Source organism: Nyctereutes procyonoides, unplaced genomic scaffold (genome assembly GCF_905146905.1).
Source record: "Nyctereutes procyonoides isolate TBG_1078 unplaced genomic scaffold, NYPRO_anot_genome, whole genome shotgun sequence".
Lineage (NCBI taxonomy): Eukaryota > Metazoa > Chordata > Mammalia > Carnivora > Canidae > Nyctereutes > Nyctereutes procyonoides.
Window position 1 is genome coordinate 27775709 of NW_026575051.1, and position 16147 is coordinate 27791855.

The 16147-nt window shown below is 32.6% G+C and overlaps 1 protein-coding gene across 1 annotated transcript in view; it reads right to left on the reverse strand.

Moving 5' to 3' along the window:
- The window catches only part of EYS (eyes shut homolog), a 1553129-nt gene that overhangs the window by 580498 nt on the left and 956484 nt on the right, over positions 1-16147 (reverse strand). Inside the window, exons 24-25 of the mRNA XM_055330595.1 lie at positions 5246-5436; positions 47-138 (exon numbers count right to left, since the gene is read on the reverse strand). Coding sequence (XP_055186570.1) covers positions 47-138; positions 5246-5436 — 283 coding nt within the window. The remainder of the gene's footprint in view (positions 1-46; positions 139-5245; positions 5437-16147) is intronic.

Genomic DNA, 16147 nt, shown 5'->3' on the forward strand with positions numbered 1-16147 from the left:
GTTAAAGAAATTCTTTTAAATGTAGAAGAAAACAGGCGTATATTACCTGATAAGCAGTGTATACTTCTGTCCATCATCTACTTTAATAGTAGTGTTAATGCTTCTCAATTTTGCTTCATCAGCACAGAAAAAGTGGTACTATAGAGAAAAAAAAAAACAAGGTTTTCTTTAGTTTTTCCCTATGAAATTAACACTTTATATTTGTATCAGACTTAGAATTTACTAATAATTTTTATATTGCTTTGGAGTCAAGGGGTCTGAAACTTAGAAAAGTGACAGTGCAATGTATACAACCAATAAAAGCTAATATTCAAACAGATAAATGTTAAAGTATCAGATACACATACATGCACCATACATGTGTATGCATACACACATACACACACACACACACACACACACTATGCTTGTTTCTTTACCAATATTCTGGGGAACATATGTGAGGAAGGCAGCTTTTTCTGCTAGCCAAAAGCAACTGTTATGGCAAATTTCCTTAGATATTACCAATTGAGCAATGTGAAGACCAGTGAATACAATCTAGAGGGTGATGTTAGTGTTCAAGGAAGGGAACTTTAAAAATTATGGAAATTAACCATTCATTCTAAGCTTCCTGAGGCTTGTTGGGGGGTGGGTCTTTGTCAGATTACTACTAATTGAGTAATAGTTTAAAAGGGGGCAGATCATGTCTATAACAGGTACATTTGATCAGGACCCCCTGTAAATTCCACAGGTGGGCTGCAGTGGCCTATTCACCCTCTTAACAGTGTATGCCTGCATGTGTATTAGTTATATTACAGTTATTCTTTCCCAGAAAGGGACTTATCATATCTGCAAGAAATCAATAACACACATGTAAGTTAAAGAAACACAGTTACATAGTGGTTCATAACTTCTGTGCATCTAGCCATATATGTGTTTGTATATCTATATACCTATATCTATATCTATATATATTTTAAGAGGAAGAATAGGAGGAGGGCAGGGACAGAGGAGAGGAAGAGAAAGAATCTTAAGCAGGCTCCACATTCAGCATGGAGTCCAACGTGGGACTTTATCTCACAAACCTGAGATCATGACCTGAGCCAAAATCAAATTGGATGCTTAACCGACTGAGTCACTTGGGTGTCCCTACATCTAGCTATATTTAAATTGATAGATCTAAAACTTCCTACATATAATCTAAAGATAAATATTATGCTATATATTTTAAATTTACAATATTTGGCCATTGCAAAAGATTCCTTTCCTTTACAAAATTATCTATTAGTTGACTTTAAGAAATATGTTTAATAGTATATTTAAATATTAATAATAAAAGGTAAAATGTTAAACAGTATAATCACCTTTTGAGATTTTCAAAAACAAGTCGACCTACATAAACTTTGCAGGGAAAGTAGTTGCATAACATTTGGCTATACATTCTTTTCAAGCTCTGTGTAACTAGGTAAAAGTCAGTGTTTATTAAGTTCTTTTTTTATTAAGTTCTTATTCTATACCTAGTATACAACTGATGTGACCAGAGAGAATATTTAATATTTTTAATAGCATAAATAATAATTTAGCTGTTTCTTATATATAATATTCGAAGTTCTACATTGTTAATGAAGATAGTTATTTAAACTTAAATAATAATGTACTGACCAACAGAGAGTGTGTGTATGTATGTCTGTAAGAAGGTTAGTCTCCTTGATTTGTTCAAATATATCAGAAAATGCTTATTCAGGTACTACTAAGTCTTGTTAATTCTCTATTATCTTCAGAGCTGTCAAAGTCAAATATATATAAAATATTTAATGGGCATTTCTATTATTTTTAATTGAATTTTTCTTTTATTATAAATAGCTCCTTTATGATATACATATTATGATATATAGGGTACATATATATAGTGATTATTTACTGAGTGATTGCTTCGCATCACAGATGATTAAAACACCTTGTAAGTAACAACTGATTGCTTCCTTACAAAACAAACAAAAATCTAGAAGTAGGTACTATTCTTTTATTAGCTCTATTATTTAGAAGTAGAAACTGACGTGAAATGGTTTGCCCCTCCCAGGGAGGCACAGTGATTTGCAATACAACTAATAAGTCTGAGGACTGGTATTTGAGTTTCAACAATGGACATTATTTATGTACTTACTTCCTTGTTATTAGAAAGAGCCAATAAAATGTTTTTAAAAACTGGTTCAAAAAATTTTTAATTAAAAAATCAAGTTTCATATTATTAAACTTTCCTAAAACTTAAATTTCCTTAAAAAAAAAACATTGGACTAACAACTCTGCATTTCTAGAATAGGTCTTAATTATGATCACTGTGGAAGTGCAACCATAAATATGTCTTTTTGTGAAAACTGTAACATAAATGCATTCCTCATATGATTATACTTTTAAAATAGATGAAGAAATTGGAGCATAGTCTCAACAAATCATAATGGAACAAGGAAAATCTTAAAATCATGAAGATAGAATAACACTGAAATTTCCCTTAAATCATTCCAAGGAAGCAGCGATGTGAGCAGAAAGAACAAGAATTCTGGATTTACACAACAAAGTAAAAATTCTTTATCTACATTTCTTAAAAGAGTTCCAAAAGCATGTATAATACCAAAAACTCTGTGAGAAGCAGTTTTGTGAGATGCAGAGAGAAAATACCTAAACTTCGCATTTGATTAATATGTCCCAGATATCTTTCTATGTGTTTATATGCATGTACTTTATTTACTCGTTGTATTACATTTACAACACAACATTTATTCATTTACTAATTTGAACTTCACAGCAATCTTTATTACCCTCATTTTACAAGTGAGTAAATTTAAGCACAAAGCGCTTAAGTGACTTGCAAGGTCTCAAAGCTCCTAAGTGGCAGAGCTGGGCTCCAAACTGAGTCTAGCTCTAGAGACCATGATCTTAATGAATTTTCTTAAGATGGAGGCTGACATAGAATTTCAATTCAATAAACGATAGTAATTATTACAGACATATCAAAATATATCCTTTGTCATAAAACCTAAAGAAAAGAAATTCTTTTTTTTAATAATAAATTTATTTTTTATTGGTGTTCAATTTGCCAACATACAGAATAACACCCAGTGCTCATCCCATCATATGTTCTCAGTCATTTGGGGGATATAAATAATAGTGAAAGAAAAATTCTACAAGTCTTTTTAAACCATTGTGGTTTTAGAATTCCTCAATGTCTTGATTCAACCTATTATGAAAGTATTTTCATTCATTTGAAAGTGAAAGAAGTCTCCAATGAATCATTGTTTCATAAAATATTTTCTTCCACAGTCCCTCAAGTCTCTGGTAATTCCTCATAATGTCTCTTGGAGATGTCCCAGTGATGTCCTCTAGCTGAGACAGACACTTAGTTAATGGGAGTTGAGTCTAGGGTAGAAAAATGTACTGAAGGGAAACATTTTGAGTGTGGCCAATGTTCAATATTATGTGTGTTTTTTAATTTTTTACATTTGGTCTCTACATTTTTTCTGCTTGTTATAAGATTAATGGAAAATTTTGGTCTTTAGTTGAGGAAAATGCTATAGAGCAGAGATCAACAAACTTTAAGGGTAAGAATGATTCTGATGATTCCTTACTGTATTCTATTTATTTTATAATTCTATTTTCTTACTCCTGTTTTACCTGTTCTATAATCAATTGGGAGTAATACAAGAAAAAAAATGTTTTTATTCTTCACTGAATCCTCAGAACCTGGCAAAATGATTGATAATAGATAAATGTTCAATGAATGAGTGAACATATACATGAATGAATAAAAATACTACTGCTACTAATTGGTACATCTGGCTGATATTTACTAATGGCATCAGACTTTGTACTAAATGATATATATGAGTTATATTACTTAAGAAAGATGAACATTTAAAGAAAATCAAACTGGAATATGGCTTATTTAATTTATAAGGTATAACTCACTGTTTCAGGGAAATTCACAAATTTAAATCATATCAGAAAAGAAATGGTAGATAAAAATACAGTATTATGTTTCATATATTACTCTATGTTGAGTTAATTGGCTTATTGCAGTGATGAGTTTGATGACTTCCTAAATCTGGGTATTTACAAGAAGAATATGAGTTGATTTGTTAAGGCAGAATGGTGTTGAAAGAAGAGGAAACACTTTCAACTCAGAGTTGGCTTTATAACCTAGTGTTTGGTAGCTGTATGATCTTGGATTTTTAAAAAGGGTTGTTATAAAGACTACCGTGTGTTAAATCCATATCTCAAAGGTTTTTTTTTAATTTTTTTTATTTATTTATGATAGTCACACACACACACACACAGAGGCAGAGACATAGGCAGAGGGAGAAGCAGGCTCCATACACCGGGAGCCCGATGTGGGATTCAATCCTGGGTCTCCAGGATCACGCCCTGGGCCAAAGGCAGGCGCCAAACCGCTGCGCCACCCAGGGATCCCATATCTCAAAGTTTTTGATCTCAGAAACTCTTTGTGCTCTTAAAAATTACTGAGGACCCCAAAGAGTTTTTGTTTACTGGGTTATGTTTGTCAATAATGATAATGTTAAAATTTATTTATTTTTATTTTTTAAAGATTTTATTTATTCATAAGAGACACAGAGAGAGAGAGGCAGAGACACAGGCAGAGGGAGAAGAAGGAGCCTCAAGGAGGGGAGCCTGATGTGGGACTCAATCCTGGAATTCCAGGACCATGCCCTGAGCCAAAGGCAGACACTCAACCATTGAGTCACCCAGGCATCCCATAATGTTAAAATTTAAAACAGACATTTTTAAAATACAAAAATGTGTAAGTACACATTACATTAATGATCAGAAAGATGACATCTCACATGACATGAAGTCTCTGAAGAACTCCACTGTTCACTTATGAGAATAAGAGTGAAAAAGGCAAATAACAGTATTTTTATGAAAGTAGTTTTTCCCTTAAGGATTGTCTGAAAAAATTTTAGGGCTCCCCAGATCACATCTTCCATTAAAGATCTAAAAAAAAATGGTGGCAATTTCTATCATTGGGATACTTGGAAACACCACAGTGGAAAAAAAGGTTAAAAACAGAGAATTAAAGCTATTTAAAATACTCTATTTTGTTATATAAATATTTAACACAAAATTACAAAAACATAACACACAGACTACTGGTGGTTATAAAAGACATATTTAAGATAAAATTTTGAGAATAACCACTAAAGAATCAGAACTTTCTAAAATTCCTTTAAATGAAATAAATGTAGTAACTTACCTGTAGAGTACCATTTTCAATAAATAATTGAATTAAAAACCCATCTACTGAATCTGAGTCTTGCTTGAGATACAGCAGGAGTCCATAGGAGTTGAAGGTCTGAAATTCTAGTGATATGCTATTTTGTGGATTTAACAACACTTTCTTAAATTCTAGATATGAATCTCCATAATAACAAGCACAGTTGAAATCTGTGGAGTCAGAAAGAAAATACAATTTAGGTTGGAGTTGAATATTCAATAGTTGGGTTCACATTAACATTAGCATAATATCTTCTGAAGTGGCTCATACTTGACTCCTTCCTGCCTGCTACAAGCCTGGGTACCAGTTTCCTCTGCCATAGTCACAGTGCTTTATCATAATTTCTATATACTGAAGGCTTCGTGATCAAATCTCACTGGAAGGCAGGAGTATCTAGGTGATTAATCTTCAACAGTGCATTCAGCTATACTTTATGTTACAGGTCAACAGAAACTGGAACATTTTCTAAAGAAGTTCTTATTCACTGTATATATAACATGTTGGTACCAAATTATGATTTATGTCATTACTGTTAATTGAGTAGTTTTTGAAGGTTGATAAGAGATTATTGAGAAGTAAAGGAATTGTAATCTTTTTGTAGCAACACTATTTTAACTGAACTTCCTTAAAAATGATCACTCCTTTGTTCTTTTTTTCCTCATCTTCTGAATGATTCTATTTTAATTAGCCTTAATCTTTGAAATGAAATATAGACACTTCGAGTGAAATATCTGGACAATTTACATTTCTTAAATTTATAAATAGGTGATTAATGATACCTAGTTAGTTTACTCTTTTAATGTTACTTTCCATTATTAAAATTTGCTTCTGTTTGATTAAAAAGTTGACTGATTGTTTGATGATATTTCTGTAACAATAGATATGAGTTATTTCCTTTTGCTTCTTCCCTTCTGCTCCTCCTTTTGCGATAAATACACAAATTCCCTTTAGAATTTCTAATGTTTTATTCTTTTACAATTAATACAAATGATTATTCATGAAACTTTTAGTTTGCTGCCCACCATAAGATAACACTCTTTTAAAAATCTGTACTTTAAATCTTCTAGAGTTTCTATCCTATGTGGAGTGTTTTTTATTTTAAGTTTTCAACAAAGTTTTCAAAATATTGTGTTATATATTCAAACTTGTAAAACACTCTAATGAAATAATCAGCTAACCTTCAAAGAATTTCTTCTTTCAACTAGAAATAAGAAATTTCAAAATACTTCCCAAAAAGTGTACTTTGTAGACATAAAAGCATATGAGGTTTTTTTTAATAAAAAATTCATTGATGAAGGTGGCTCAAAGGTGGAAAATATTATCAATGTGTATTTAATTTTGATATCTTAACTGCTTCAATTGTTATGTGAAATAAACAGATATTTATTCATTATAGAGTTTAATAATGATGCTGCCTGTATAGTGCAATAAAGTTTCACATATTAAGCAATTTTAAAAGGTTTCAGCCACTCATTTGAATGAATTGGGAATGGAGACAAATAGCCATTTGATTTAAAGTTCAAAATGTCAAAGAGCATGAACTATTTTCAGACGAAAACTAGTATTACATGAATAGACCCAACATTGGTGAAAGGAAGAAACTACTATTTATTTTTAAGGACTTTGGAAAGATATAATCCAAATGACAATAGCAAACTCAAAAATTTTAATTTCATTGTTTTGTCTTTTTATGGACTAATTTTTAAAACTTAAGTTGTTTTGTCATTATGTGACTAGTGCTTTACACGAAAACCTACACATGCACCCATTTGTAAGGTATATGAGGTCAAGAGCCATATATGTTTGGTTCATCATTCTGTGCCAAGTGCTTGGTTTTCTCAAGTTTGTGAAACCATACTATCTCTTATAAAAACTATAACTTTTGTTTAAATGTATTGAGAAAATTGAATTGTGTTTTGTTTGGATAAGGAAAATAATGAAATATTTTACATAAGGCCATAGTAATTTGACCATATTTCTAGTGTTTCCTATTCACATGCATGAATACAGATTTTATTTTACATTTTTAGCAAAGACAATCAAATAAAAAGAGTGATGACAGTAAGCACTGAAGTTTTATGAAGCAAGAGTAAGTGTAGAGGCTATTTCCAGTAATGATGTACTAGAGTAAAATAATAATGCAACACATTTTTCATTATCTATAATTAAATAAGTTCCTGCCTTTCAGTTTTCATTTTTTTTCAAAAAGAAGAATCTACCTGAATTGTATATCCTCACATTATAATTATAGCTTTGAGTGAGTTTGTATGCTTTTGGGACATATAACCAGAAAGCCCAATTCAAGGTATCTTCAGAAATAAAGAAATTCAATGGCTTAAGTAAAAGCAACTTCAAGAATAAGGTGGGCTTTCAGATGGACTCTAAAAAGCTCAGTTCATTCCTCAGAGGAGACCTAGATTTGCTCTGTCCCTCCATTCTGCTATTCACATGGGAATTTCTAAGCAGCCTTGTCTTCTTCTGATTCTAATATGGTGGGCAGTGGTAGTTTAAATGGCATACTTCCACATTTGTGTCCAATCGCTCAGTTTCCTATGTTTTCAAGAAAGGAGAATTTTCCCAAGTATAGAAAGAACCTTTCCTAGCAGTTAACTGGCTAGAATTGGTCACTGATTCTATTGTGGAGGGTGGAGTAAATTTCTATTGAGACCTGAGGGGAGGAATTCATAGTGAATAAAATTTGTATTCTGCTTGGAAGAATACTAAAAATCTAATCCCAGTATTTCCCCAGATTCATGCCATATTTCCTGGCTAATAATAGCTGACTGTCAGATTCAAAGACTCAAAGTACTCTATTACATGTCCAACCTAGAACTTCCAATTTCCTGCGCCTGCTGCTCCCTTCTGAGATGATAGTTCTTGCCTTCATTTCCAATAGCACATACGGAGTACAAGGATGATTCTAGCCATACACAAAACATATTTAAAATTTAATTGTTGCTAGGTGGAGAGTTGCCAAAATTTTTTGACACCTAATTATTTTATTTTCCAGTGCATACTGACCCACAACCATTCCCACTACATGAAGGTAAAGTAAATTTTAAAGCAATTTTAGTGAAAAATAAGAAGTCAATAACCTTCCCCTCCCCTACTGTACAAAGGAGGGTTTTAAATAGATTAGAAGATCTTAGGAGAATATAATAATACAGAGTCTGAGGCATATATGAACATTTAAGTTAGAATAAAATAAAACTCATGTGTATAATATCCAATTCTTTGATAAGTTATAAACGATTACTCCAGCAGCATATTTTCCTTTTAAATAAAATGTGTAATTCTTAAAAGTACAGGATTCTCAGCCTGAGACTTTTTGTTTGTTTCTTGGTTAGTAGATCACAAAATACTAAATAGATTTTAAGTAACAGACTCTTTTTCATTGTTAGTATTCTATACGTAAGGTTAAATGTGAAAACTGGAATCTTTTGGAAAAATTGAATACCAAGCTTATCTACAAGGTAGTTTGATAATGACTCTATAATGACTGAATAGTTTAAATAAAGGACATGTATTATTTAACCCTACTTCCAATAAATTATTGTTAATACCAGTGCAACCCATGAATAATTGTTCAAAGAAAGAGTGATAATGTATTGCTTTCTGGAATATGTATTACCAGCTAAATTTTAAATAATTCACAACTAAAATGCAAAATGGCTTTTTATTTCATGCATCCTGGAAGTAATATTTAGAAAATAATAGTGAACATTAGTTATATGTGTGTATATGCAAAATTTTCCATTAAAATAGAGAAATACTAATGTGATAAAAGACTGCGTTTAACACTTAAATATAATACATACAGGAAGATATACTGGACTGTTTATTAAGTAACATTGAGTCTTGATGCTTTGTTCTACTAGTAATCGGATCAGCAACCATGTATTAGCTACAGAAACTCTGTGACTTTGTTTTCTTAATTTGTATTATTTCTAGAAAGAACTTGGATTTTATCACTACAAAATACTCTACATGTTTAATTCTTTATACTTCCATGTTCTACAAATTGTATTTCATTCACCTTAAAATACAACTTTATACAATCCATTTAAATTCATCTCAATTAGCTCAGTATCGACTAATAAAGCAGGAGCAAGGAAGAAAATTAACATTTATACACTATGTGCCAGGTTTTGCTAAATACATATACTTTTTTAAATGCTGTTTTTTTTTTTCCTGGCAATTTAAAGATTCATGTCACTTGAGAATACTTTTGTAGGAAATAAGCATATTTCAAAATAAATCATGAAATCTCTGTTTCTTTCATGGATTTTCACAGATTGATTAGTCATGGACTGTAAGTCAATGACATAATTTATAGAGCAAGTATTAATCGTATGATGGGAAAAAAAGTTTACAAAACAATACTGACATGAAAAGCCAGAATATTCAGTTTAAGATTAAGGAAGGAAAGGAATATTCAGTTAAGATTAAGTCAAAGGAAATGTATGATAAATGTGAGCTATAGAGGCAGATTTTAAGAAAATAGATGATTGCAAAGAAAGCTGAGAGAGAGCTAGTCAAATAGTTGAATAAATTTTTTTTTCTGAAAGCAATTAACAATCTTTTTGAAAGGAAGCACAACTATAATCACTATATTTTCCTTTCACCAGCAATTGAAAAAGATTACCATTAAAGAAAATTCCATATACAGCCACCTCTAAGGACTGGAAGTAACTCTTAAAATACAAATCAAATCATGCCACTCTCCTGCTTAAAAACATTTGTTTTTGCTAATTGCCTATGATAGAATTACTTAATATTTACTCCGTATAGAATCTTTCCAAACTTTGTTTACCCTTTTTGCTTTTTAATATGGAATACCAATCACTCTAGGATAACTATAGAGTAGCCAACCTTCCCGTACTCATCAGCATTACCAGTCCTGTCATGCGTCATCCTTCCTGTACATGGGTTCTGTTTCCAAGATCATTATCCTTTTCTATTGGACAGATTGTCAACCTCAAGCCAATCAAATGCTTACTTAATTAGTATAGATTTATGATGTCTTGATTTTGAAAGGACAAGTCTTGCATATTACCCTTCCTCAGGATTGTGATGCATATTGCTTGTCTTGTGCCATTTGATATAAATAGAACCAGTTACATGTGCAAATCTCCTATTAAATAAATTATATAAAAATTCATATTGGTAATTGGTTTGAATTCCATGATCTTATAGAAAAAAACTGTAACTAATTGATATATTTGTGATACCTTATCTTCATAAGATGGGCATGGTATGTTTTCATTTTACAAGGTAATCTAAAACATTTTTAATATAACTTTTCTTCATAAAGATCATGTGCATATTTTCTTAGGTTAACTTCTAAAAATCTTAGGAATTTGTTGTTATTTTATTTTATTTTATTTTTTTAATTTGTTGCTATTTTAAATGTAACATTAGATATTTAATTATGTTGGTATATTGAAATGTAATTGACCTGTATATTGAGCAACTTCATTGAACTCCCGTTTTTGTAATAACGTGTCATTTGTGAGTAATGAAATTTTTCATTCTTTTGCTCATAATTCTTAAACTATCTTATTAGTTTATACAGTGCCAAGACTATCAGAAAAAAACACTAAACTGAAATAATGAGATTCTTTTATTCAGGGAAGATTTTTATGCTTTCCGCTTTGAATGTAACGTTTTGCTCTTTAGTAAGTGGTATCTTTTAACTCGTTAAGGAATTTTCCTTCTATTCTGTACTTGTCTGAAATTTTTAGGAGGACTTAATTTATCAGTTTTTCACTTACTGACATGCTTATAATTATAGCTTTGATAGTCTAATACTAACTTCTATTTTATCCCCAAAATAAATTCCATTTGCTTATGATGTGTGTAATTACATGAATTTCATTTGCAAGAATTCATGTTTAGGACATTTCATCTAAGCTCATGATGGAGAATGCTTTTAAAATTTCATTTTTCATGGTACCCTTTCTGATTTTCATACTTAAGTTTTACTTAGCTTCATTAAATAAATTGGGCAACATGAATTTCAATTTCTAATTTTGGCAGTGTTTTTGTTTACTTGCCACCCCAAATGTAACTCAAACTATAAACTAAGAATTATAAAACATCTTAAAGCAATTATAAAGGATTTAATTTAATGTACTGATTAGGAATCAGAATGCTGTAGCAGGCAAGTAGTGACTTGCAAGGTGTTTTATAGTTTTATTTTGGTCACTTACTGTGTGTTCCCTTAGAGAAGCCACTTCACTTCTCTACTTCCCCATCTTTACCCATTAATTTAGGTGGTACCTATTCTGAAATGGTAGTTACAACAAATCTAATTGTAGTTAGAATTCTTGGGCTTAATTATGTGCTTTATCACTTAAAAGCATAGAATCTTAGAGAAATATTTCAACCTCTTTGAGTCTCTTAGTTTACCAAAGCAATGATAATAACAAAGTTGTTCCATTATAATATATATGGAATTGCTTCATAAAGAATTTGCTCTAGTCTGTACAGCAGTCCCCCCTTATCTGTGGGGGATATGTTCAAAACCCCTAGTGGATGCCTGAAACTAAAGATAGTACTGAACCCTACATGTACATCTTATTGTACTGTACTCCTCCTTCTTGTGATGATGTGAGATGATAAAATGCCTACCTGATGGAATGAAGTGGGGTAAATGACAGAGGCACTGTGATACAGTGTTTGGCTACTACTGGTCTTCTGACAGTACCTTAGAAGGAGGATTATCTGCGTCCAGGCCACAGTTGATCACAGGTAACTGAAACCACAGAAAGCCAGACTACCTATAACAAAATACTACTGTATATGTGAAAGAAGCCTCGAAACACAAAGGTTTTGCAACTAAAACTTATTTTTATTTTATTTTTAAAGACTTTATTTATTTATTTATTTATTTGAGACAAACCCACAGAGAGAGAGAGGCAGAGATACAGGAGGAGGGAGAAGAAGGCTCCATGCAGGGAGCCCGACGTGGAACTTGATCCCAGGTCTCCAGGATCAGGCCCTGGGTTGAAGGCGGCACTAAACCGCTGAGCCACCAGGGCTGCCCCTAAAACTTATTTTTAAAATAGGTATTCCATGTTTATGCTCTATATTTTTCTTAGGCATATATTTAGGAAGGTCTGAAGCATAGGGTATTGCCACATTATACAGTTCTGGGTAGAACCCTAAGTATTCCAAGGTGTTTATGTAGTGGAGCTGTTGTGAGATCCTTAAGTGCCCACTATTCCCATAATAATAGGAGCAGCTCACATTCTTACCTATTTTTATGTTAGTAAAAAATGTGAATAAAACTAAACATGCAACTTTGACTACTAATGAGAATGCATATTATACTTTATTCTTCACATAGCACCTTTATATGCATCATCTAATTTGATTCTCATCTTGACCAGGGAAACATGAAAGGCCAATGTTCTTACAGGCCAGTTTACCTAAGAAACTGAAGCTTAGGGAAGGTAATTTGATCAAAGTAGTAGATCTCAGAAATTGGCTTCTTTCATCAAAGCACACGTTCTTTAACCAATTTTATTCTGTGTGAACAAGGCTGCTTATCAATTATTTTAAACATACAGTATTTCGATTCTTTAAAAAAAAAATTCATTTATAATAGGTCCAGTGTGGATCCTTACACTGAATTCTTACATTCTCTGTAATGTGAGAGACTAGTGTAATGTAGTGTAATGATTAGCATCACTAAATGTACAAAGAGTGCCACAGTGGGCTCCAAAGTGCTTATAATCCAGTTTTTGAGTATTGTTTTTTAAAAATAATTTATAGGGGTGCCTGGGTGGCTCGGTTGGTTAAGTGTCTGACTCCTGATTTTGGCTTAGATCACGATCTCAGGGTTGGGAGATGGTGCTCCCTTGGGCTCCATGCTGGGCATAGAGCCTGCTTAAGATCCTTTCTCAAAAAAAAAAAAAAAAGATAGATGATAGATGATAGATAGATAGATAGATAGATAATCATTATTGAGCTCTTAGCTGATTTGCAATAAATATTTAATTAATAAATCTACCCTGAAATTGAGTTACATTTAATCTTCGAGATGATGTATAATTTTTCCTTCTCCTGTTTAATGTTTAAGGAATATTATAGGCATATGTTGTTGTTGTTTTTAAAGATTAATTTATTTACTCATGAGAGACACACAGAGAGAGGCAGAGACACAGGCAGAGGGAGAAGCAGGCTCCACGTAGGAAGCCCGACGTGGGACTCGATTCCGGGTCTCCAGGATCACACCCCAGGCTGCAGGCGGCGCTAAACCGCTGCACCACCAGGGCTGCCCATGCATATGGGGTTTTATAAGTATTCCTATTTTATTTGAAATCTACCCACTACTTAAAACATAATTTGATGAGGAAAATACCATTCCACAGGGAGATAAGAATGTGGTAGCACTGGAAAACCTTTGTTATCACTTAAACTTTTCATTCCCTTGATCAACCAATTTACAGAGAAAACAAAAGGAATGACTCAGGATTTTTCTGTTGCTCTAGGGCTCTAGCAGTCTCCTGAAAGACTCTCATGCAAATTTAGGATGGATTTATTGCTTCAGTATTGAGATGACTTTGTATTTACTTTTTCTTATGATTCTGACAGATTACTTTTTCTATATAGAAGATTAGTACTAACAACTTTATAAACATATAAGTATTTATGTTGAATAAGTAACTTTGGGGTGCCTGGGTGGTTCATTAAGTGTCTGACTCTTGGTGTCAGCTCAGGTCATGATCTCAGGATCATGAGATCAAACCCCACAGGGGCCCTGTGCTCAGCGTGGAGTCTCCTCGAGATTTTCTCTCTCTCTCTCTCCCTCTGCCCCTTCCCCTGTTTGCACTCTCTCTAAAATAATAAATAAAATCCTTAAAATAAAAAAAGTAATTTTTATCTGCCAACGTACATCATCATAATAGAGCTTAGGGCACTAAGTATGGATAAAAATAAGCAGGCACATCACATTGTATATTTATCAAAAGTGATCAGATTTAGACTATAATGGTTGCCCATAATACATCTGGGGATAAAGTATCAATTTAACAAGTTCTAAAAACTAATTGCTGATATGTGTTTTTCATTAGTTTCCAGTAAAATAAAACACAAAAGCTATTACCAGTACTCTCCTTTATGCAACATAACCAAATGAGTAACTTACATTATAATTAATAAAACTTTAAAACCTCTTTTTAATTTTCTAGATAGACTGCTGCTTATTTGGGGCAGCATTTCAAAAGTACAATATTTGCTCAATGCGTAAGGAATTAAATAGTTAATTCTTCACTCATATGTAATTAAAATAGAATCATAAGTACTTAATATTTACTCATCAAATATTCTTTTTTCATGTACTTTATTTTACAATCTATCATATTACTTCAATGATGCCTATAGTCTAATTGTCCCCCTCAAGCTGTCTTGGCAATTATCAGGTTTAATTCTTTTCGATGCTCAGACTTTACTGATAGATATGAGGATAAATAAAGGTGTTAATAGTGATTATCCATATCTCACCTTGTTCCTAGCAATCAGTTTTAATTAAATTTAATTTTCAACTCTTCACCTGCTCTTTCAACATTGTTAGAGGTTCAAGAATGATTTCTGCTATTAACCAGCAGCTGGCTACAGGGAAGAATACAAATGAAAAATCATGTTCCTCAAAACTGTGGGACATAGATACAAAGACAAAAGGGAGACCACGCAAGTTAAGAAATATATAGATAATATGGTTTTATACACACACATATATGGATATATGGAGCTCAGGGCAGGCTTCTCAAAAATATGCCAAAGTGGCATATTGATTATTTTGAATTAAAGTTATTAGAGAAACAGCTGGTACAAAAAGACACTCTGACCATCCTCTCCCACTGAGAGCAGGAAATAAATTTCCCATGTTAAAGGTAGCTTCCCTGTACAAGGAGGTAGAGAGACATCCTTAATACCAAAGGCAGAAAAATCAGGGCCAAGAGGCCTATGGAAACTGTTCAGTTTCTTTACTTATTAGTACCCAAGCCTAAGTTTCTTTGTCTTGTCAGTGCTTCGCAAATTTATTGTTTGTATAAAAGGTATATAAATATCCTGCTTTGATCACTTCTGGGATTTCATATTTATGAGATTGCTATATGTATGAATTAAATGGTTTTTTTTCTCTTGTTAATCTGTCTTATATCATCTTAATTATTAGACTAGCCAAAAGAATCAAGAGGGGTAGGAGAAAATTTCCCCTCCCTGATGTACACACACACACACATACACACACAGCAGTCTTTAATTTGCGCTGAATGGGAATGTTTTGTTTTGTTTTTAAAGATTTAATTTACTTATGAGAGATACAGAGAGCAAGGCAGAGACATAGGCAGAGGAAGAAGCAGGCCCCCTGCAGGAGCCAATGCAGGACTTGATCCCAGGACCAGGGATCATGCCCTGAGCCAAAGGCAGATGCTCAAACTCATCCGCTGACCCACCTAAATGTCCCTGATGGGAATGGTTCTTGCATAAAAACATCTTCCCTCAGGTGTGACAGGTTAGAGGATTTATTTTGAAAACAGCTACTTTTAGAAAACTCTAAAAGGCCTACTTGCCACTGACACTTTAGTATGACTTTTATCAACATGTAGGTTCATCATTAAAATAAGTCAAGGCATAAAGTACATCATGTTTCCTCAGTTATTTGTACTATGTGGCATTTTTAAGCCATTTCTAGTCCTTTTGGAATGAAGTATGATGAAAAGAAAAAAGAGATGATATCTTTTTTTGTTGTGAGAGTACAGTGGGGAAGGTTACAAGTCAAAAAAGTGACATTCCCAGAATGGATGTAAGGGCCAGAAAAATCAGGATAAAGAAGGAAGAGTGGGTGGGGGTTGTAACCATCCTGGGAATGGC